At 42.1% G+C, this 24,579-nt stretch overlaps 1 protein-coding gene across 2 annotated transcripts in view; it reads right to left on the reverse strand.

The window, feature by feature from the left end:
* EXOC2 (exocyst complex component 2) overlaps nucleotides 1-24,579 on the reverse strand; it is a 199,342-nt gene that overhangs the window by 53,683 nt on the left and 121,080 nt on the right. For both annotated transcript variants that reach the window (XM_030928550.1, XM_030928549.1), the window contains 10 exons: nucleotides 23,904-24,028; nucleotides 17,281-17,346; nucleotides 16,965-17,122; nucleotides 16,433-16,554; nucleotides 15,172-15,233; nucleotides 8,768-8,848; nucleotides 8,229-8,288; nucleotides 7,505-7,566; nucleotides 6,117-6,183; nucleotides 1,492-1,608 (listed from right to left, as the gene is read on the reverse strand). In XM_030928550.1, the coding sequence (XP_030784410.1) occupies nucleotides 1,492-1,608; nucleotides 6,117-6,183; nucleotides 7,505-7,566; nucleotides 8,229-8,288; nucleotides 8,768-8,848; nucleotides 15,172-15,233; nucleotides 16,433-16,554; nucleotides 16,965-17,122; nucleotides 17,281-17,346; nucleotides 23,904-24,028 (920 nt within the window). The remainder of the gene's footprint in view (nucleotides 1-1,491; nucleotides 1,609-6,116; nucleotides 6,184-7,504; nucleotides 7,567-8,228; nucleotides 8,289-8,767; nucleotides 8,849-15,171; nucleotides 15,234-16,432; nucleotides 16,555-16,964; nucleotides 17,123-17,280; nucleotides 17,347-23,903; nucleotides 24,029-24,579) is intronic.

Consider the following 24,579-nt stretch of genomic DNA (forward strand, 5'->3'; position numbering starts at 1 on the left):
TTTACTATCTATTCATTTTAAACACAACTGAATTTCAAAATATTCAAGATGGTCAATTAAAAAAAAAATCCATATTCTGAGTGGGAAAGGGCCTACCATTTATATTGCTACATCTCCAGACCATTTGTATTACCTCGGTCTCAAAATGATCTGGACAAAGACAAGGAAGGATATGAAAAAATCTTTTTAAAAATTAATTTAATTATACTTCTTAATGATATAAAGTGAAGCAACAGTTCCTACTTAGTACTGCAAAAAACCTAGAGAAAACCAAACTTGTTGCTTCTTTTACATGCAATTCCTAATCATCTCACATATTTTAAAATAAATAAAATTCCTCCAATAAATATATTCATGTCATTATTGTTAAATAAAAACAAAGCAGCCACCTTCTACAAACAGCCACTGTTTTACTGCAAGATCGCACTTTGCAAATCTTAACACAAAATGTCTGGAAATAAACGAGACATTTGGCCCCAAAGGCTTAAGCCACAACATTTCTCATCAGGATGATTAATCTTTACGAAAAGGCAGGAAAACAAGACAGGACCGCCCACTCTGACATTTTCATTCTTTGACCAAAAAAATCCCAACGTGGTTCATGAACTGGAACCACCATCTATAAAAAGTAGGTAATCCTGAGTGCATGTTGATTATAAGATTAACCAGATCATTATCGTTCTCATTCTTTGCATTGAGAAAACTGTAGTGACATTAAAAAGTGGTACCAGCATAGTTTTACTGAGAAATCTGATAAACCTTTGCCCAGGAACCAATCAACCTTAATAACAAGGTTACTTCATTTTTTCCTTTTCTGCTTAGTTGAAAAATATATAAACAACAAAGTGTAACACTAAGAAAACTCACTCCATTAATTTCTACTGTGTCCCTTTTGCCTGCCTTTCTGCACGCTGTGACTGGAGAGTGGGGAGGACATGTTTTTCAGGTAGGATGCAGAGCGTCCCACAGCTGTTCTGAGCCAGCGGGCGTGTGTGCACGCGTGCATGTGCAAAGCAGCAAAGCAAAAGCATCCCTGAGGTCATACAGAAAGGGAGAGAGGAAGGAGAGGTGTGAAGAAGCAGGAAGAGGTTTTTCTGCAGGCTCAGGGAGTTTGCTGCTGGCTGTATCTAAAGTGTTCACCTAAAAAGAGTCAAATACGAGGTAATTCTGAAAGATCTGGGTTTGCTGCCTTTCCCTCCTTATTTTCTTCCCTCCTTTTCCACAGCTCAGGTGAGGAGAGAACCAGCTCTAACCTTGAGGCAGTTTTGCTCTAGAGAAAAGAAAAGAGTATCATATCAGCCATTCAAGGTGAACCACGGGAAGGAAGGGAACCATCCAAAGATGGAGCGGCGGAAGGGGGGAAGCAGTGTGGGCGTGGGGCAGCACGCAGAGGGAATGGGCACTGACAGCAGAAGAACACAGGCGAGGAAACAACTTGAAAACTGAGCTGGTAAAGCCACCGACTTGTGCATTGTACATGAACTCGCTTACCTGTGTTATTTTTTCTATTCCCTGGAAGTTGTGCTTTTCAAAATGTTCCGCGATATTTAGGAAGGTGTGACGTTCTAGAAAGCAGCAATTACTTAGGACTATCAAAAGGCGCTGTTCCTAAAAGCAAAACACAGTTTTAGAAAATCACATTTATAGTGCCAGAGAGAAGAGCTGATGAACACTCGCCAAGTTTAATTATAATCTCCGCTCTTTAACGTCAATATTCAATGCTTTGCTGTTCTCGGCTGCTTCTTTCCCAATATCATAACATAAAGAGAAACACAATAAAATCCTGCAACTTCACTATTTGCTTAGAGTTACATGCAATATACTAAAGAATCAAATATTTCCTTTAAAACTTAACAGCTCGTATGGAAAAACAGATTGATAAAATCCCATTAACTAGGATCAGTTGGGAACTGGGATCAGTGTTTCTTATGAAAAGTGTTCTACTATACTGTTTACTGAATACTTTGTATATAAGAAAAGGCTACGGGAATAAATATTTTTAATAACTAATTACATTTAAAATGTAGAAACTATTATAAAACAGTTCATACATTTTTTATAAACTTGGAAGAGAATTATACTGCCATACATCTGTATGATGGGCTCCTTCAAACACCTTAGGCCATTAAGAACTGTTTGTGTTTGCAGAAGAAAACAAGGAGCAATCTCCCTCTAACGGGGAGTGAGGGTCGCTGAGGGTGGAGGACTCCACCTTAGGCTGCGGTCAGTGTAGCCAACAGAAAAGGGTACAAGCCAGTTATTTCTACATTCTCCAGGATTCTGTCGACCTAAAGTAATTTCTTACAAAAAGGACCAGACACAAATGCTCATAAACACTGTGTCCTTTCACAGTTCAAAACTACTTGGTAAATAAAATTCCAGGAATTGCCCTGATGCTGCTGGTGCGGTTCACCAGGGTGCCTGACCCATGCTCCTGCAGGTGGGCAGGCCTTCTCTGGAACAACTTTGACTGATTTAGAGCCTTGACTTAGATCCTTTGACTAAACCTTTGGCAAAAAAAAACCCTTTCCATCACATACTCTGCATGCTCTTTCTGTGCATAACCAGAACAACTTACAGTAAAATAATTCGATATAGTAAATATGGATATGTGGAAAAAAGATAACATCCTTGAATTTAATTGCCAAGCATGTTTTATATCTTCCAATACTTTCATTTAGCTCAACAGTTTCCAAAAACTTTCTAGATTCTTTTATTTTAAATGTTCCCATCTTTATTTCTGGCAGAGTGTATAGCCTATTCACTAGCTGTTTTTGGTCAACAAATGTAAGTAAAAGGCCTAGGGATTATTAAAGGATTGTCAAACAAGTGAATGGCCTTGAATTACCCTATGGATAGGAAATGGGGTACAAGACACGGTAAATAGGGTTCTATTATGTATAATACTCCTCCACATTTCGTGAATAAACGGCCAGAAGGAACACAGTGAATAAGCACTGGAAACTCGTCCAGGTGAGGTAGGGACGAGGACACAGCACTCCCCCTCCAGTCCCTGGGCCTGGAATTACCATGACACAGTCCCTGCAAGGACAAGGAATAACTAAACGTGACATTTCATCAGCTGCCCTGAACACGCTGTTTGACTCAAAAACCTCAGCTGGTTGCTCAGTTTTGAAAATCAACCCTTAATTCCTTTTTCCTTCCAGACTCAAGCCTCCTTATCTTGCAGACCTGAGCCTGCCACATCTTCTCTGCCCTGTTAATTCTCTTTGTTTTTCCCACTGTAATTTGTATGGCTCTTAAAACACAGAAAAGCTATTTGAGTGATTTAAAGTCTGACTCCTACAAGTACATTGTTGCTTAAATCTAATCATTCAGATGCAATAAAAGTGGAAAGAAAAACTGAACCGCACAGACTCTCAACCCTGGATGACTAATCAGAAGCTTATTAACAACTAAGATGGAGACGTATATTTGAAAACAACAGCTCCACCTATCAAACGCAGCACGTGCAGGTGACGAATACGGTCTCGTGTTATTTCAGTGATTCCCCACAGCATCTCTATGACGCAGGCATCACCACCACAGTTTTGTTCAGGAGAACACGGGGCCTGCGCCCGCTCAGTGATGTGCCCAAGGTCACACAGGATGTGATCCAGTGTCTTCTGACTCCAAATCTAGGTATCCTTCTTACCATAGCTGCTTCCCTCTGGATAACAGAACAAGACCCTGAGAAGATCGCACCAAATCTAATGAGATAGCTTTCAATTCAATGGAGAATACAGAGGAATTGAATTTAGTCACAAAAAAACACTGGAGAGTAAGGCAGGAGAGAGGAGGCCCTGCAACCTGCAGAGACACATGTGAGGGGCCTGGGGATCGTTGAGAATAGGCTCAATGCAAGTCAGCAGAGAGCTGCGGCGTCACGGGTCACAGGGAGTCCAGGGCTGACTCCTGTGCTCCACCCACTGGAAGAGGCACAAGAGCAGGACCACCCCAAGTGCAGGGGCACAGCACACCAGGAGGGAGTGCCTGAGGACTCAGAGTGCCAGCAAGGGGAAGACTCCAGCAGTCTCTGTTCAGGAGGTCCTCTCCTGCAGCCCTGTCTCCACAGGACTCCCCTAGCCCGCTGCATTTCCACCCTCCACAAGCCCCTCAGCCCTTGAGGCTGCCAAGCATTCCTTTGTTTAAATGCGATTCTCCATCCCTCTCAGGAGTGCTGTGCTGCTGTATCCGGATTTCCTTCTATCTCTCTGATGAACCCTTTTCAGGGCAAACTGAGGCCCTCTGCTACTGGTGAGCCCATAAATACTGGCCCTGTTGCAGGAGCACAGAGTGCCTTGGCGGCTCTGACCGGGCCAGCTGGCTGCTTTCCCCCAAGTGGGGACCCCGACCTCCCCGCACCAGGCACTGATGACGCTCTTTAGGCTACAGCTGGAAAACACTGAAGGATCAACCATGTCGCTAAACAGCAGAAACCAGCCCCGCCCTGAGGCAATGCTTTAAACCCTCCTGTAAAATCCATACTCAGCCCCCTCACTGCCGACACACCTGGGCAGGACGTCTCTCCCTGCTGTTGCCTGTGCGGACTCAGGGCCGTCCCCTGCATGTCGCTCCCTAATGCTCTGCACTGATCACCCTGCAGTTCACACTTCCTTCTTTGGAACGCCAGCTGACCTCGCTTTGGGACGGCTCGGGACGGCTGCCACCACTCCTGGGGTGACTCCACCTGCAATTCTGGCTCAACAGAAGAACCAGCATTTTCTTTTTTGTTCAGCCAGAATTCTTAGTGTTCTTATCTACTCCCAGGCCTTATATATTGCTTATGTACTGCTGATTCACAAATCTGTATCTATATTTCTCTCCTGGGATCTAAACAAGGACATTCAACCACCCACTGGATATCTCTACCTGTATGTCACCCATTCAACAACAAAAACAAAAACAAAAAAGGGTTCTCTTGAACCTGTTTTTTCCCTGAATTCTCTATCTCAGTGAATGGTATCATTCTCTACCTAGTCATCCAAGGAATTGAATCTAGAATAATTTTTTAAATTACTTGGATCAAACCATATTTTTTCTAATATACCAAATCCCTTATTTGGGTATTCATACTTCTATACATAGCAGAAAATTTGGGTCAAACAGTTTTCCCATGAGACAGACACACACACACACACACACACACACACACACACACACACCCTTCAAACTCATGACAAACCAAAGAGGGTTATTTATTATTATTTTTTTGAGATTGAGTCTCACTCTGTCACCCAGGCTGGAGTACAGTGGAGCTATCTTGGCTCAGTGCAAACTCCTCCTCTCGGGCTGAAGCGACTCTCCTGCCTCGGCCTCCTGAGTAGCTGGGATTACAGGCGCCTGACACCACACCAAACTAATTTTTGTACTTTTAGTAGAGACAAGGTTTTGTCATGTTGGCCAGGCTGGTCTCGAATTCCTGACCTCAAGTGATCCACCTGCCTCGGCCTCCTACAGTGCTGGGCTTACAGGCGTGACCACCGTGCCTGGCCAGAAAGGGTTATTTTATTTATGAAAGCTAGAGTTTGAGTTTCAACAGATGAATTTATACACGTGATAATATATGTTTGTGAATCTTCTTGAATACATATATACATTTTAAAAAGTATGTGTGTATATATACATATGTATATAAGCAGTGTGTGCATACATCTGTTTGTGTATAAGTGTGTGTGTGTAGAGTGGAGGCTGTACTCAAATTAAAGGCTATGAGTGAACTTACAGAAATAAAGCAGAGAAAAACAGAACTTCTCTGGCTGAAGAGGCAAGAGCTGTGAGGGGGATGGCACCCTCGTCCTCTGCCCCCTCCCCAATCCATCATGGCAACTCTCAAGCACCAGGAACTACAAACGCACCCATTTAACACCCAGAAACCACACAGACGCAGACAGTATATGGAATGCCTGAAATTGCAACTTCAGCTGAAAATGTGAAGTGTGAAATTCATGTAAATTATACTTTCCTGAACATTTTGCATAACAGAGCTCCAAAGCACAGCACAGTGTCCTGCACCGCACGCTGCAGCAACGAGGCAGGAACAAAGGAATCTGATTTGTGCAACTGTTGTCCTACAGTTTTAAAGCGGTTTACTTTCTAGTTATCGTCTGACTCACAGAGGTCAAGCTGAAGTCTTCATGGATACTTCCAAACAAATCAGGGGAAGAAACATCCACAGAGAGACTGAACATAGAAGCAAGTAGAAACAGTTACAAATAAAGCACTCAAATTCAAAAATGCAATGAACTATATGCAAATTTTAAAATGCAATGAATTATGTGGAAAACATTTGGTGAAAGTCACATAACTTATTTTTTTTTTTTTTTTGAGATGAAGTCTTGCTCTTGTCCTCCAGGCTGGAGTGCAACGGCGCGTTCTTGGCTCACTGCAACCTCCGCCTCCCAGGTTCAACCGATTCTTCTGCCTCAGCCTCCTGAGCAGCTGGGATTACAGGCACCTGCTACCACGCCTGGCTAATTTTTGTATTTCTAGTAGAGACAGGTTTTCACCATGTTGGCCAGGCTGGTCTCAAACGCCTGACCTCGTGACCTGCCCGCCTTGGCCTCCCAAAGTGCTGGAATTACAGGCGTGAGCCACCACGCCCAGCCAGAAACTTTTAATAAGTGCTTTAGACTTAACAGTTAACAGTTCAAAGAATGTCCTAGGGATAACCTGTTAACACGGGCAATGTGAAATTTAATCCGTAATATCAGGGATCTGACTGACAGCAAATTCCTGGTGAAATCATGAGCTAAAAATATGAAATCAAATAAAAGAAAACCTAGCAGAATTAAAAACTTATTGGGTCTCTAGGGAGGTGACAGTTTTATATACTGAAAAACCAAAGCCAAAACCAGTAAACAGACAAACATGGATAAATTCCCAAATTGTCAACTGAAGATGTAAGAGGCATTTATTTCAGTATCATCTGTGTCAGAGCATAAAGTCCACAGAAGTAACACATGCCAAGTTTAATTCAGAAAGAACAGATTTCTTAAAAAAACAAACAAACAAAAAACAGCACTTTACAATGCTGTCCTATACAACAGCATTATGAAAAATTACTACACAGATTTGTAAACATCAAGAGTTAACATGAGTCCGCTGGAGCTTCAATAACTAAGCTTGACCCAGACATAATTCTATCAACACGCTTAGTCTCTAACAAGAGTAACGGTGCCTTCCCCTAACACCAGACTCATAAAAATAATCAACTAGGAGGTATATGTTTATATTTAATACTTCATTATTTATAAAACCTGTTCATTGGATAATAAGCTAATCATGTCTTCAATTTGCTTGATACGTCTCTAATAAGGCAAAGATGGGTTGAAAAGATAAACTACAGAAAGAATATAGGTCAAATATTTTTAAAAAACTATTAAATATGAATAATCTTTCTTTCTTACTAGAAGTCTTAGGATATAAGACCAAGTATAAAATTTGAGCCTGTGTTTTTAATTCTCCTAAATGCATTAATGAGATTAGTTTAATTTTTACTTACTGTGTAGTATCTATATCTGCATCAGGCTTGGTGCTCAACTGTTCCAGACAGTATATAAAAACCTAAGTGAAAAAATAAGTTTCAGAACTCTCAGAGGAATGAACTCCTAGATATTAATCTATTTGGATATTAAAGACAACTTTACATAACGTAGAATTACAGATCTCATTAGTGGTGTGCTGTTGTGTGCATGCATGAATATGTGTATATACTGTATATGCCCCATTAACGATGAAATATATATCCCATCCACATCCATCACGTGAGTAATGGAAGATTAGAAGTGCTATGTTTTGATCAACTATTAAGCGTGTGAAGGTATTTTCGGAAAAAGACGTTCCCTGATTCACTCACCCACATTCTCAACTTTCTGTGCCTGCGAAGCACTGGCTCCAAGAACAATCCTTTACACCCCAGACAGGACGTCAGCAACTAATTACCACTGAATTTACGTTGTGCTCTAACAGAATATGTGTGAGGTACCAAGAGAACACAGGAAAGGGGAGCGTAACGTAAATGAAACATTTGGGTATTGCTAAAACAAGTTGGAATTAATCTTCCGTTAAACTTTGTTACCCACTTACCCTAAACTATTATGTCCACAGACAAGATGAAAAAAGAATGCATGTTTAGTGAACGTCGTCTGCAGATGATGAATAGGAGAAGGGTTGACTGATACTTAGTATTATTTGAGGCTTTGGGCATTACTGCTTTCAATTATTACCTGCATTATATTAATGCTTAGTTGGCAAACCTCCTCCTGTGTTTTAGGTTGTTGAAAGACCTGCAAGGAAGAATTCTGATTAAACTTTTTGGACTTTGCTAAGAAAACAAGGCTTGCTGTGTATGAAGTTAGATATAAACAGTTAAAACGTGGAACACTGCTACAGGAGTGGTGCCCTTCCTCTAAAAGAAGGACACGCGTGAAGAGTGGACCTACTGGGGGGGTCTCCTCACTGTAGTGACTTGGGCTGGAGAAGACAATGTAGTCCTGGGCTGATGGTCAAGAGCCAGGCCCATCAATCACTGTCCACAGAGTGCGGTCACTGTAACCGCTCTACCTACCACACCTGCACTCACACTTTAACCTGCATCAGCCTGTCTTGGAATCAGACATCAGCACACCTACGCAGTTAAACTAAAAGGAACAAGCAAGCAAAGAGGGAGAAAAGATCTTGCAATACAATGAGTCAAAACTTTACCACTCTGATTCCCAAGGGCTCCTGGGAAACTGTGGAGTCCGAGCGGAGCTCGAATACTTACACTGGCCTCTCCCGGCTTACACTCCAGGACCCCCTTCAGCGACTGCAGAGAACACACGATGCACTGTTCAAACTGACATGGCTGAAGGGAAAACAGCATACCATAAAATTCAAAAACAAGCACTGGCTATGAAGACATATTTAACACAAGTGAATGCGGCCCCAAGGTCCACATTTTCCAGATTAATGGAATGGAACAGAAAACACAATCTGAAAAGTAAACTCCTAGTCATTGAGTTTTAGGTATGGCATATGTTTTATACTTCGTATTTTAGAATGAATCAATCTTGAGACTCCAAAGTATATCTAATTCAATTAAAATAAAACTCAGATTTGACTACAAATTTTCTTCAAAATTCTCCCCTTCTAAGAGGGCAGTACACGGTGAGGAGCAGATATAGGGGCTTATATACTGAACGCGGATTCTGAGCTATGATCTGGGACGAGCTCAGTCTCCCAGATCTTCCCCATCTCTGGAACTGTTCAACAAAATTTAATGTTAATAATAATGACCTAGAGGATACACAGGATCTTTATATCAGATAGACTGTAAACAGTCATTTTCTATCTACATTAAGTTAGAAAATGAAACTTGAAAATATGCCCAACCAATGGCATTTCCAGATAAGTTAGAAAGAATCTTAGTTCCTAAGGCTGTTTAGGTTTTCACTTTGTGCCAGGAACTACTCTAGGTAAGGAAGATACAGGAGTAAGTAAGACAGAATTCTCATTATGTGAACATTTCAGGCAGGAGACACAACCATGAAAGTCAAAGTCGACAAAATGGTTTAAAAAAGTATAGAAATAATATAATTTAAAATAATAAGTGTCATGAATAAAAGAAGCAGAACTTGGCCAGGCGCGGTGGCTCATGCCTGTAATCCCAGCATTTTGGGAGGCGAGGCAGGCGGATCACGAGGTCAAGAGATCGAGACCATCCTGGCCAACATGGTGAAACCCCGTCTCTTCTAAAAATACAAACATTAGCTGGGCGAGGTGGCGGCGCCTGTAGTCCCAGCTACTCGGGAGGCTGAGGTGGGAGAATCACTTGAATCCAGGAGGCGGAGGTTGCAGTGAGCTGAGATCGCGCCACTGCGCTCCAGCCTGGGTGACAGAGTGAGACCGTCTCAAAAAAAAAAAAAAAAAAAAAAAAAAAAAACAGAAAAGAAGGAGAACTCAGAAAACAATCATGATGGGGGGTCTGCTTTAAATAGGATGGTCATAGAAGGCCCCCAAGACTGTGAGAACATTGACGCTGAGACGGGAAGGGCAAGGGGGATCAGCCCTTTGGAGGAACAGGGAAGGAGAGGAGCAAGTTCTCAGAGGACAGCGTACACGGCCCGCAGAGTGGGCAAGAAACCACTGGGAAAGCAGGACTGCAGGAAGGTTGTGTGTCACAACCACCGAACCTGAGTGCAGGTCTCGAGAGATGGGTGGGGCCGGGTTTCATCCCGAGCGAGACACGGAAGGCGCGAGGCTCAACCAAGCAGCTGTGTGCAAAGCATTGGGAGCGAGAGCCTCTCTTCCACACATGCATTAGTTTTTAAAAGTCTGGGAAGAAAACTGAAGAGAAGAAAGGAAATGGCATCTACATACATCTTTTAAAAGACAAGTTTATTTTCTCATGGAAAGGAATCCAGACTTCATGAAAGCTAGAACAGTGTGCCTCAGCTTTAACGTCATGTTATGACTGCACTTGGAAACCACCAGAGGGCATTATAAAGAATACTTAAAAGTGAAAGTACAGTAATAAAATAAGAAGTAGAGGATGAAATACCAACCGCACAGAAAGCATTTAAAGAGGTAAAATGTTTGTCAGGTTACTGACCTTACTCATCTAACCTACCCACCTCAGAAGGTAACTTAAGATGTTACAATGATAAATGTTGCTATAATATTGACAATCGAATCTGAGATTCAACCACGGGCCATTACATGTTCATGTTTGGCCAGGTGCGGTGGCTCACGCCTGTAATCCCAGCACTTTGGGAGGCTGAGATGGGGGGATTGCTTGAGGTCAGAAGTTCAAGACCAGCCTGGCCAACATGATGAAACCCCGTCTCCACTAAAAATACAAAAAATTAGCTGGGTGTGGTGGTACGCGCCTGTAGTCCTAGGTACTCGGGAGGCTGAGGCAGGAGAATCGCTTGAACCAGGGAGGTGGATGTTGCAGTGAGCCAAGATCATGCCACTGCACTCCAGCCTGGGCAACAGAGCCAGACTCTGGCTCAAAAAAATTAAAAATTAAAAAAAAAGTAAGTATGTTGATGTTCATGTGTGGTTGTTTAGATATCATCTATTACAATTTGGACTCAACTTTCTTATTAATTTTATTTTTATACCCATACTAATATAATAAGTAGAAACAGAATACTAGAAAGTTCAATGAGTGCTTTCGGTTGAACTAGGAGTAGGTGATAGTCTACACGTTCACTATTTCTTTTTTCTCAAAGGAAAGAAATAGTCCAATCTCTGTGTATTGTCAGTGAGTCATCCAATTTAGATAACTGTCAAAAGTTATCACAAATCATTCAGTTCTTCTGAAAGAAGAAAATTCTCAGAATCTCAGAATTATCCAAATTGAAAAAAGGCAGAAACCATTTTCAACATGAGAAGAAAACAGGATGCTTTCGAGTGAGCTGTTTCAGAGCTCTGAAGCTCTATTCAGAGAGTGCCTCAGCTGGGGGACAGTCATAGTGAGGCAGTGCTTGACCCTGGTGTACTTAATGGGATAAGCAGCATTTTCCTACCCCAGGCACAAGGAAACAAAAAAGTTTTCTCGTCTCAAACAAATGGGACTGGCACTACGGAAATCTTAAGAAAATATACATTTTCTTATATTGGTATGTGATAAGAGGTTAGGGTTATACAACTTCTTAAGTCATGTTCAAAGTCTAAGAATTTTATATACAAGCCGGGTTAAAATACTAATACTCCAAGCTGGAATCTAGACTTGTGCTCTAAGCATTGATTCACCTTTCCTCTTAAGACGTCCATGCAGAATAGCTAAAACAGACTCAGTGTTGTCAGGTCTGTCGTGGTAGGACATTTCTTCAAGGACCTCTGGCTAGACCACATCTTGGCTGACTCTGGAAGTGCTATTTCCTAGGGCTCACTCATTCGCAAGGTGCACTGGGGGTCCGTTCTTTCGTCCCTGCAGATAGTTATGTGGCTTGTGTGAGAGATCAAATGTGGAATTAGTTATTTTATGGTTGCAGTTGCACTAGGATAAAGTTAAAAAATCAACTACAAAGAAGCTTCTAAAGTAACTATTTCAGAGCATCTTCACAGAAGCTGATGTACTACAACCAGGCAAACGAGGTCCCGAGGCTTCCAGGGAAGCACACACTAGCTGACCACGTGTACCTGAGGCACTGCCCTGGAGAAGGACCTGAAGCCAATCCCTGTTTTATGGCTCAGAGTTACTGAATATATGGCAGATTTTAAGAATGAGGCATAGGATCTTGACAGCAGACTCTGCTTTCTCAAACTGAACACACAGTCTTTTTCCATGCGCGCATAACTGACTTGAGGCAGGTGTGTCTAACCTGCCTGCACCTGTTTCCTCCTGGGCAAGTGATTCAGTGGACGGTGGCCCAGTGAACCCTTCTGGCCTGTCTTCAAGCTTGCGGTGATAATTAGGATAGGTTTGTATAAAAGAGCTCTGAAAATAGTGAACTGAATGTATTATTATCATAGTAGCCCCAGTGATCACAAGTATTAATTTAACAAATAAAAATCATTTATGTTTGTTCAGAGCTTTGCAGTTTACCAGGTGCTTTAGTCCACAGGACATCACTGTATCCCACCGACATCACTGTGAAGACAGGTTCTGCTCCTTGTTTACAAACTAAGACTCTAGGGTCAGACAGACCACATGGCTTCTTTAGGATTGAACTAGGTTCGATTCCAAATCAAGTGCAATAAATTTCCCCTTCATACCAGTGCTGCCCAATAGGTGTAGAATGTGAGCCACAAACATAAGCCATGTAAGAAATTTTAGATTTTCCAGTAATCACATTTTTAAAAGCTTTTTAAAAATAAACTCATAAAGTCAATTTTCATATAATCTATTTAATGCAACCTATCCAAATATTATTATTTCCCACAAAGTCAATATAAAAAGTGGACATGGCTTACATTCTGTCTTTTTGTGCAGGTGGTGCAGGTCCATACCTTTCTCTAGAGATTTAGTGTGAGGGAGAATTAACTACAGACTAGTTGCTCTTTAAATACAAATAATTGTGACAAGTAGAAACCCGATCGATTAAAATTTTCTTTCTTTTATAGTTTGAGATGGAAGTTTTGCTCTTGTCGCCCAGGCTGGAGTACAAGGGTACAGTCTCGGCTCACTGCAAACCTCTGCCTCCAGGGTTCAAGTGATTCTCCTGTCTCAGCCTCCCGAGTAGCTGGGATTACAGGCATGTACCACCATGCCTGCCTAATTTTTGTTTTAGTGGAGATGGGGTTTCACCATGTTGGTCAGGCTGGTCTCGAACTCCTGACCTCAGGAGATCCACCCGCCTGAGCTTCCCAAAGTGCTGGGATTACAGGCATGAGTCACAGAGCCCGGCCTAATTAAAATATTTTTATAAAATATAAAGCATTTAAAATAGAATGATAATTGACTTATCAGAAAGATAAACTTCCCTAACTCATTTTAAGCATGATTTAATTTGCAAAACATTGTTAGTAAGCATTGCTTTTCTAAATCACCTGGTTATATAGAAAGTAAGGTACAATGATATATTTATATTAACTTAAGACAGGACCTTGAACTTTGGAGGAATAGAATAAGTCAAAAATTCCCCAGCCCCCAGAAGACGGTTCATGAGAAGTACAGTTGGCCCCTTCATGCCCCAGGCTCTGCATCTGTGAACTTCACCAGTGGTGGAACTGACTGGATAGGGAGTCCAAGGATATCGAAAGCCAACCTTTAGGGGCTTGAGAATCCTCAGATCTTGGTATCATGAAGGGGTCTGGAACCAGCCTGTGCTGAGGATACCAAGGGACGACTATACAGAAATTCAAGGGAATTTAAAAATACTATGCAGGATCCTTGTTACTTGACAACCTGACTCATCACTGGTTTGTAAATCTGGGCAAGTCAAGACCATTTCATTCTAGTTTCCTTATCTGAGGCAGAAACTGCTAGTTGCCTCCTAGAATTGCTATTTCTTCTTCTTCTTTTCTTCTTCTCCTTCTTTTTTTTTTTTTCTGAGACGGAGTCTCGCTCTGTCGCCCAGGCTGGAGTGCAGTGGCCGGAGCTCAGCTCACTGCAAGCTCCGCCTCCCGGGTTCAAGTGATTCTCCTGCCTCAGCCTCCCGAGTAGCTAAGACTGTGGGCATGCGCCACCACGCCCAGCAAAATTTTGTATTTTTAGTAGAGACGGGGTTTCAGCATGTTGGCCAGGATGGTATCGATCTCTTGACCTCATGATCTGCCCGCGTCAGCCTCCCAAAGTGCTGGAATTACAGGTGTGAGCCACTGCGCCTGACCCATCCTTTTTTCTTAATAAGGTAAGACAGAAAACAGGAGCAGCCACGTGCTCTCCCAGCCTCTATTGCTGACAGGGACAGGCATGGAATGTGTTCCGACCAATTAGATGGAGAGGCGATGTCAGCTATGGCTGCTGGGAGGGGACTGGACTTTCTTCCTGACAACAGCCAGGCCACGAGTGACCATGAGGCCAGCCTGAGTAGCAGGCAAGTGAAGGGTCACGGGGAAGAAGGACGGAGGCAGCCCAGGACACTGACTGCATGACCACGCTGCCAGGCTGCTGTGAGAGACAGAAGTCCCCCCCTGGTGAAAGCCACTGGGATGTTTCGGCCGCTGCTTGGCCATCGTCACGGGCACAGCTACTCACAGGACCGCGAGGAGCACCTGTGAGACAAGTGTGAAGACCCGTGAAATCATGAAGATGATTTTCAAACCTAAAAGTCCCAGCTGAAAAGATGAAGATTCTAGGAACAGGTGACAGTTGGCTGCCTGGCCTGAGAATGTATCTGTAGTGGTCTGTGGTGGTTGTTTTTGTTTGTTTGGTTTGTTTTGGCTTCAGTGCCAGCAGCATCATCTCTTTTATCCTGCTTTTCTGAAAAGCTCAAGTTGCTGAGTAATTCAGAATTAAGCATACTCTGTTTTTAAAAAAGTAATTCAAACAAAAATAGTAAGTTATACAGGATGAAAAAGGTCAACTCTAAAAGAAACCCACTATTTTCATTAATTTTTTAATATTTACTGGTTAGTGTTAAGCAAAAATGTCTCTGAGAAGAAAAACTTTAAGAAGCTTGTATTTATTTCTATTTAGAGCTGCAACATATGGAGCATATGCTCCCCATTAATATGATAAACCATTTATTTTAAATACGCACTAACGACTAATAACTGAAAAGAATTTAAACTTACTAGAGAAGTCAGTCCTTCATTATCAACAATCCAGTCTTCTTTTTCAGCTAATCTCTTTATTTCTATATGAAAAGAAGCACACAAATACATTTTATTATATTAATTTCAGTACATTTTATACAGATTAAAAATTTATACAGGTTATGGTTTTTAATTGTTTTATATAATAGGTTTGTAAAAACTTGATGAAAGTAGGCAAAGAATATAATTTTGGTAGACTTGAAGATTTAAGTACTTATTGTTCATTGGATTATTCTAATAAGATATTAATGTAAATAAAAGTTTTTACTGCATAGCCCAATTTGGGGAATTCTAGGTTAGATTTAATGACAACTTGAGACAATGATTTACTATTTATTCAGGATTCTTCACAACACTAGACATGTACAAAATAAGTCATACAGTATTTTTTTTCCTAAACTTTCTGATGAATAATTCGGATGTTTTTTGAATCCTATGCATTCCTGACAGGGGCAGTATGATTCTCAGTTGGCTAAAGGAATGCCACCTGCTCAAACCTTCAGCGTTGGGCAGGCTCAGGTTCCTAGGTGAGGAGGAGGTAATAAACTGAGAGGGGAATATCCAGCCTCTCACCAGGGTTCCATTCCCTTCCCGTTTACACAGTGTCACCCACCAATTCTGCAGCGGTGTAAGCTTCCTACCGAAAAAGCCTGATAGTAGACAGTAATGGCCTGTGCCATTTTAGCAATATTCTCTAGCAAAAGAAATGCTTAAGACAATCTATTTTGAAAATATTTAATAACCAAAGGTTGCTCTGTAAAGAAAACCTTTTTTTTTAATGATTTTATGTAGAAAAGCCTGAAAAATTTAAAAAGTATAAAGAACACAAGACTCATCTATGATTTCTAGAATCCAGAGAACCAACACTAACAGGGTTTCCTTTGACTGGACACTGATTTCTACAAATTAAAATTTTAAAACATACATCCATATATTTTCAAAACTTAGACCCTATGTTTTCTACTTAACATTTATCATCAGGATGTTCTTATATCTTTAAACGTTTTCAAGTGTATCCATCTTAGTTTCTGCATGCTCTTAATTCTCAACTAAATTGATTTGAAAACACGTCACAAAAAGAAGAAACACTCCATTCAGCAGCTGGAAATAAGATGAATTAATATATTCAAATTTCCAGAAGAATAATTTTCCCTAGTTTTCAAAGATTTGGAAACTGAAAGGAGGTGGCACATTCAGATCATTGTTGTACAGTAAACATCACCAATTTATCTGAACACACCTTCCGCCGTGTGCTGCAACGTGACCATTACGCAACGTACTCGGAGATCCAAAATGAGATCCTGGATGGTCTGTAACAGGTCATTAGGAATTTCAAGGGCAGTCAACGATTCATGAGTAAGTCTGCAAACACACACATCCAAACAAAAGTGAGCAGAGTGGGATCGCAAAGCAATTCCTAGCATCACGTTCACTGTATAATAATTCCTCATGGAGCTTGCAGGCTACAGCATGAGGCTGAAAACAGAAACAGACCACAGCAGGGATTGTGCTATAAGAATAATCCTGAGTTAAACAACGGAGAAGATGCATAAACAGAAGAACATTCTCGTCCAACATAAAAACCAGGAAGAGTGAGGAACTTAGCTGTCAGATGATGAACAGGAAACAGTGGAGGCAAAAGGACAAAGAGAAGGAAAAGAAGAATTTCGTCTTTACTGAACGTATTAAAAACATTCCATACTGAGTATTTTCTTCCCAAAAAGTTAAAAAAAAAAAGGCTCCCCCTTCTCTGAGAATGTGTATGCATTCACCTTACGGTCTGGACGGCGTGAGCGAGCCACTGCCCGGAGAGCTCGCCCTTCACCTCCCAGCCTCCGTACTGCTTGGCTTCCCCATCCCGGATGCTGAGGGGCAGCAGGGCTCCACGGGCCAGCTTCACCAGGGAGTGCATGGCTTCCTGAATCATTTTCTAGAAAACCAGGAACAAGCATAACTGCATTCTAACGTAATTAATTGGGTTACATTAACTAAAAGATGCTGCCTGGGCAGTAACAGATGTCTTGAATACAAAGTGAGAAAGGACAGCCCAACCTTTGAGGAAGCCGGCACAGTTATTGCCTCACTCACCTTCAAATCATTCTGTCTTTGCCTCACGTTCTTTGATCTTTCAACCTGACCTGACTTCTCAGCAGTCTTAAAAATCAAAAAACAAAATAAAACGTGTTAGAAATAATTCATAAGAATAAGAAATGCTTTAGCACTTGTACATAAAGAGAACATTAAATATGATTATAACTTGATTAAAAGAAATGCTTAAGACATAATCTATGTTTCTGATTAAAGAATGATTAATTAGAAAACCTTTCTTATCCCAATGAAAAGTTATTTATCTTTCTAAAACCTTTAAGTACAATTCCCACAAATTAATCTAAGAGTTATGTTGAAACTACCAATTTTATAGGTGAATTTCATCTACCATTTTCATCTACAACGTCGTATGGTTAAACCACCAAGCATCATAGCCACGAGAACACTGTCAGCATCATTTCTCATTAGCTAGTAAAGAAACCAAAGGAAGCCTAAACTCTGAAATCTGTCATTCTATTTTTAAATACTGTAAACTATGGCTCTTCCTTCAGAGATTTTCAGTGTAATTTAGGATAAAATACCTTCTATCATTCTAGAATTAATTTTTGTTGGCTTACTGATATAACTCATGTTTTTTTCCAATGTCTCTTTCTCCTTAATGTATGGAAAACTACTTTATATGGACTAAAAGAGAAACCTGTTCAACTGGATTTCAGCGAACTTTTTATTCACAAATTTTCTACCTAAATATTATTATATAAAATACCCTAGAAGGACAAGCCTAGGAAGCTTTCTAAATAAAGAAGCATTAACACAATTATACAATGTAAGATAAAATTCTGACACTTCACTGACATAACGCAAAAGTTAATCTTTAAGGTTAAAACGCTCATCCATTATTGGTTAATGCACGACAAGTCAAGAGACCTTTGAAGTCAAGAACACTTGCATTATAAATTACCATGATATTGACTTTAAGTTAATTTTACAATGCAAGCAATGTTATGTGCATTGTATATATATTTATTTCTGTATAAGCTATAAAAACTGCATGTAGGGTTAGTTTATATAATGAACATCTCAATGTAAGTAAAATATGGGTTAGGACTGTTGGGCGTTTTCAACAGAACTATCAGACACACCTGACAAAAAACTGGGCAGCACAGAAACAGGCAAACATCCTTCAAACTCTAGTTTCCATTTTTAAATTTTATATTAAACTATGCAGCTTTTATCATTTTTTTCTTTGTAGAAATACATTTTTGTCTTGAAAGAATGAAAGGTATGTATAAAAACTAAACCTGCAATTCATCTCAATAATCATTCAAAAAGCGAACTCCTGAGTTCATTGGTCAATAACACTCAAAATTCTTTGTACCCCAGGGCTTAACTTATACATTGATTCTTCCTTTATTTTTAAGACAAATCAGAAGGAACTGAGGTGTTTTAAGCAGGGGAGTGCTGTGAGGCCTACATTAAGAAGAGGGAATGAGGGGCCAGTGTGCGAGCATGACCAGCCAGCAGGAGGTTGCGGTGGCCCAGGTGAGCACAGCCAGGCTGAGAGAGCAGCAGGTGAGCCCGGGTGGCTGAGACAGGCTGCCTGAGGGAGAACCTACTGCCCTGGGTGCTGCAGTGAGGAAGGAGGCAGGCCCAGAGGGACTCCCACCCAATGCGCACCCGCCGGGCTAACACCAGTGGCTCTGAACGTCTGTTCAGCTGGTTTCCGTATGCCCAGTGTGACAACCGGAGTCAGAACACGGTGGGTAGTATGGGGTGTGGGCAGAGAGCAAATGAACGCCCTGCTCGCTGAGGGCATAGAGCAGATGAACCTCCTGTTTGCCAGGTGACAACCAGAGTCGGAACACGGTGGGTAGCACGGGGTGTGGGCACAGAGCGAATGAACGCCCTGCTCGCTGAGGGCACAACCGGCTCTCTTCTGCGTGTTGCAGCTTCTTAGGTCTTAGGCGTGGGCGCTTTTTATCTTTTCTGTCTGTACTGTCTAGTTTGTTCCCATGACTTCAAATATCATTTCTACCGAATGCCTTCCAGACGCCAATCTCCAGCCCAAATATCTCCTCTGTGACCAGATGTGAATACTGAGTAACTCCCAGGAATCTCAGTCTACCACATTATCAATGGAAATCTGAAGCTTCCTCCAAGCACGCTCTTCCTTAGGTCTTTCTGGCTTGGCAAATGGCACTCCTGCTCACTCAGGAGCCCACTGGGAGCAGTATCAGAATCCTTGCTCTCCTCTCCCTCATCTGAGCACCACTTCCAAAATGCAACCAAACCTACCAACTCGTCTCCAACTCCACTGACAAAACCTTCATCAAAACCACCACTGTTTCCTGCCTGGATGACCTCAGTGGTTTCCCCCACATTTGTCCCCACCAATTCATTGTGAACACACCACCAAGGTGGGTTTTTTTAAAACTGGAAAGCTGGCCTGTTCCCTGCCCCATGGTCTGGGATGAAGCCGCTGCCAGCTATGCCCGTCCCTGCCAGCCCTCCCGCTGCTCAGGACGCTTCCGTCCATCGGGGCTTCCTTCCTTTCCTGATACGCTGAGCTGCCCTGCTAGTGCTGCAGGCATCCTTCTCGCTGCCTGAGACCTGCTTCCCTGCCATCCTCTGTGTGGTTGTGTCCTTCTCTTGTGCCACATGTCAGTTTCAATATCACCTCCAGGGAGAGGCCTTCCCAGACCTCCATTCCATTGCTGATATTCTGTCTTACAATCCTATTTATTTCTTTTATAGCTGTTACCAGAATTTTTAAAATAAAAATTTTAAAAAATTATTTGGGTTCTGTCACTAGAAGAGGAAAGGTCATGCTTTGGTGACTGTTTTATTCATATTGTAGATATGTAGGTGTGTAAATGTATGTGTATGTCTACGTATTGAGTGTACATGCATGCATTTACACACGTGTTATATTACACGTTTACATACATGTATACATGTGTACATGACGTGTTGTCTGTTGTGTGCATGCATGTGTGTGCATGTGTATATAATGTGTGCATGCATGTGTGTCTCAGTACCTTTTCCCTGGTGAATAAACGATTGCCTAGGGTTAAGGTTCTCCAAGACCTACTTGAATACACTTAAGAAAGTGCAAATGCCCCAAATACGCTCGGTCCCCACATGAGAGTGGCCCTGGGAGGCGGCTGTGCCAGGAGTGACCCTATGACATGCTCCTGAAAAACTTAACACGCCCAGTTCTTCTCCTGGAGGTGAAGATGTCGGTAAATGGGATGAGCAGAGACTGGAGAGCTTTGTGTGGAGGTTGGGGGTTAGGAGGACAGCTTTGCTTGCTGAATTCAGACACTGCTGCAGAGCCCAGCACCTGCTGGAATGTCAGGAGCTAAATATTTATCAAGGACCTTGTGATGGTTAATTTTGTGTCATCTTGGCTGGGCCACAGGGTGCTAGACATCTGGTGACACTTTACTCTGGGTGTGTCTGTGAGTTGTTTCTGGATAGATTAACACGCACATCAATGCACTGTGCACAGCAGAACCTCTCCTGGATGTGGGTGGGCCTCACTCAATCAGTTGAAGGCCTGAACAGCACAGAAGAGCTGATCCTCCCATGAGTCAGAGGCACTCCTCCTGACTGCCTTCAAGCTGAGACACTGTGGGCTTTATGTGCCTTCACAGTTGAACTGAAACATGCGCTCTCCTTAGGTCTTGAGCCGGCTGGCATTCAAACTGGAACTGACAGCGTTGGCCATCCAGCTGGGCAATGCATCCTGCAGACGCTTGGGGCTTGTCAGTCTCCATAATGACATGTGCCAACCCCTCACAATAGACCTCTTCGCATATGTGTGTGTTTGAGTGCAGGTACGGCATACGCACCCCATTCTTACAATAGACCTCTTCACATATGTGTGTGTGAGTGCAGGTACGGCATTACGCACCCTATTCTTACAACAGACCTCTTCGTGTATGTGTGTGTGAGTGCAGGTACGGCATTACGCACCCTATTCTTACAACAGACCTCTTCGTGTATGTGTGTGTGTGAGTGCAGGTACGGCATACGCACCCTATTGGTTCTGTTGCCCTGGGGCCCCCTGACTCACACTGACTGGCTCCACGGTGCTGCGGAGGGAGGCACAGGCCAGTATAAAACTGCGAGTGTCTGTCAAAGGGCATTTCTCCTGCTTGCATCCTCCACAGTACCTGACACCAAACTTTGTACATAGTAAGATTGTGCAATGGGAAGATTATTTCATAGTCATTTGTTCTATTACACACTTTTAAATCAAAGAAAAGAGTGAAAATCTGTTGTTAAAAAATATATAAAAATTAAGGCTAAATTTTGCCACAACAATTTTGCCCAACAAACAGGTGTTCATGATGAAATCTACTGGAGAGTAATTTTGTAAAATCCAAGGACTTGTCTCCAAATATATGAAAAGTAGAGGGGGAGGGGGCTAGTTGTGTGGCAGACCGCTTTCAGTTGTTACTTACTGTTTTAATTTAATAAAGAGTTGAATATCTCCTACACAATGGATTATATAAAGTTTGCCCTATTTTTAAAAGAAAATCTAATTTTGGAATATGTAGGCATTTTAATTTACATATTATTGAGTTATGTAACTTTTTTAAATGCTTACTCTTAATATTTAACAATTATTTGGCTGTTTTTAAAGATTTTTATCTAAAAATACACTACATTTAAAATATATCTAAAGGTGAGATCTTAACCTACTATTAACCATTTCGTTAACTAGAAACCTTAACTCTTTCCTGCACACACAGACCAAAACTACTTTGTGGTGAGAGCAACGGATGGATCTCACTGTTTTGATTCGCATTTGTCACTTCACACGGCCTTCACTGGCTTGAAGAACTGGCTATTTTTTAAACTGTTGGAAACTTCATCTAAATTTTTAACGGATGGGCTCTTAATACAACAAGATAATTTTATCACAAGAAAAATAAGAAAATTCAAGTAAATTGTGTTTATGAACTATCATGCTTTCTTGTGTGAGATTAAATAGCTATCAAAAGCCCCAGAACTCTTCCCAGAATTTAAGCCAGCATCTGGGTTTCACTTGTAGACCCGCAAGGGGAGCAAGTGTCCCCAGCTCCTCTGCTCCTTCATACAGCCCTGCACTTTCCTCCAGCTCTTCAGAAGAGGGCACATGGTTTCAAAACATGCCCACATCTGCAGAGCAAATTACATGTAATTAATAATTACTGCTATAAGCTTTTAAGTTTATAAACATAGGTAGAAATATCATAGGCATATCCAATTCAGCACAACCAACCAAGAGTCATTTTTTCATGTCAACATTAATGTTGTGCATGAGTTCTGAAGTAGATCATTTATTTTTCATCTACAACCAAATATTTCATTCACATATTTGCTATATAATTAGATATCATCTGTAAGAAAGCAAAACATACTCCCTTTTCACTACAATATCCTAGATCAAAAATTCTTAGGAATCTTATGACTCAAAAAAACTGCAGGGAAGGCAACTACTGTCCATGTGTGGTGGGCCACCTGCAGGAACTGAGGCGAATGAGGGAAAAGCACTTTGCTGGAAATAAACACTATGGTTTAAAATCCATGTCCTAAAAGACTAATCTTTTTTTTTTTTTTGAGATGATGCATTCTCACTCTGTCGCCCAGGCTGGAGTGCAGTGGCGCAATCTCAGCTCACTGCAAGCTCCGCCTCCCGGGTTCCCGCCATTCTCCTGCCTCAGCCTCCCGAGTAGCTGGGACTACAGGCGCCCACCACCTCGCCCGGCTAGTTTTTTGTATTTTTTAGTAGAGACGGGGTTTCACCATGTTAGCCAGGATGGTTTCAATCTCCTGATCTTGTGATCTGCCTGCCTCGGCCTCCCAAAGTGTTGGGATTACAGGCGTGAGTCACCATGCCCGACCCTAAAAGACTAATTCTTTAGATGAGTTGATTCATCTTGACATTATTCAATTCTACTCCAGCAGTTCATCAGTCTACTATTTTCTTTTTTTTTTTTTTGAGGCGGAGTCTCGCTCTGTCGCCCGGACTGGAGTGCAGTGGCCGGATCTCAGCTCACTGCAAGCTCCACCTCCCGGGTTTACGCCATTCTCCTGCCTCAGCCTCCCGAGTAGCTGGGACCACAGGCGCCCGCCACCTCGCCCGGCTAGTTTTTGTATTTTTAGTAGAAACGGGGTTTCACTGTGTTAGCCAGGATGGTCTCGATCTCCTGACCTCGTGATCCGCCCGTCTCGGCCTCCCAAAGTGCTGGGATTACAGGCTTGAGCCACCGCGCCCGGCCCAGTCTACTATTTTCTAATGTTACAAAATTCATCATTTGTTCACAGTTTACCGCACACCACCCAGAATTGGGCCTGACTGGCATTATCTCAACTCAGAGTCCCTGAAAAGAGTTCCAGCTTTCTTTTTTCTTTAATTGCCTATCTCATTTAATCCCTACAACCACCTTTTGAGACAGATGCCCAGACTATTCTCTTTTTGCACATGAGGAAAAGTGACTCGTTCGAGGTCACATAGCTACTAGGTGACAGGGCTTTATAACACTTTAATCTTTGATGATGGCTAGAGATGTTGGGCCCCTACATTTTAAAAACTCACTGAAATCTAACATTTTTAAGACCAGAAATGCACAGTGACTCAGCTCCACCTCTAGTCGGGTCCGTATACACACCTCACTGAAGAGGCTTCCGTTAACGTAGGAGATCCAGAGCTTCCAGAAGTTAGGCAGCTGGCTCAAGACGAGTTTGGTCAATTTTTCAACAAAGGCCACCCTGTGGGGAGTTTTGTATCTCCACGCTAAGGGGGAAAAGAATAAAACACTATGATTATACTTTTGAATCAAGAAAACATCTTTGAGCATATTCGTGCACCCCCCTCCACCCCCCGCCAAAACTCAAACATGCACTAGGAATAGCCTGAGTCTGCGTGGAAGCTCGCAGCCCACTTGGCTGACACTCGTCACCAGACACTCCCGCTTTCCTCCTTGTCCTCTGGCAAGGAAGAGCCCCTCTCCATCATGGCTGACCAGCAGGCCAGGGCGAGGGACCAGGCGGCCATAGCCTCAGGACTGGGAGGGCTACCGAGAGGAGGTGCTTTGACTTGTCAGCCTTGTCCTCTGGATAGTATATGTCTCTTCAAAAAGCCATACCTTCCAACTGCAAAGGCAGGCAAAGGCAGGGGCTCTCTGCAGTCAGTTGTGAAATTCCAGCTAATATCAGCCTGCGAGAAATGCCATCATACACCCCCGGAAGTGAGAATGCAGGAAGGCATCCAGTTGTCACAAAGAAACATTCAAGTGCAATCACATACTAAATAACCCCACCAATAATCAAGAAATTTAAGGAAAA

The sequence above is a fragment of the Rhinopithecus roxellana genome, chromosome 4 (assembly GCF_007565055.1).
Source record: "Rhinopithecus roxellana isolate Shanxi Qingling chromosome 4, ASM756505v1, whole genome shotgun sequence".
In the NCBI taxonomy this organism is placed as follows: domain Eukaryota; kingdom Metazoa; phylum Chordata; class Mammalia; order Primates; family Cercopithecidae; genus Rhinopithecus; species Rhinopithecus roxellana.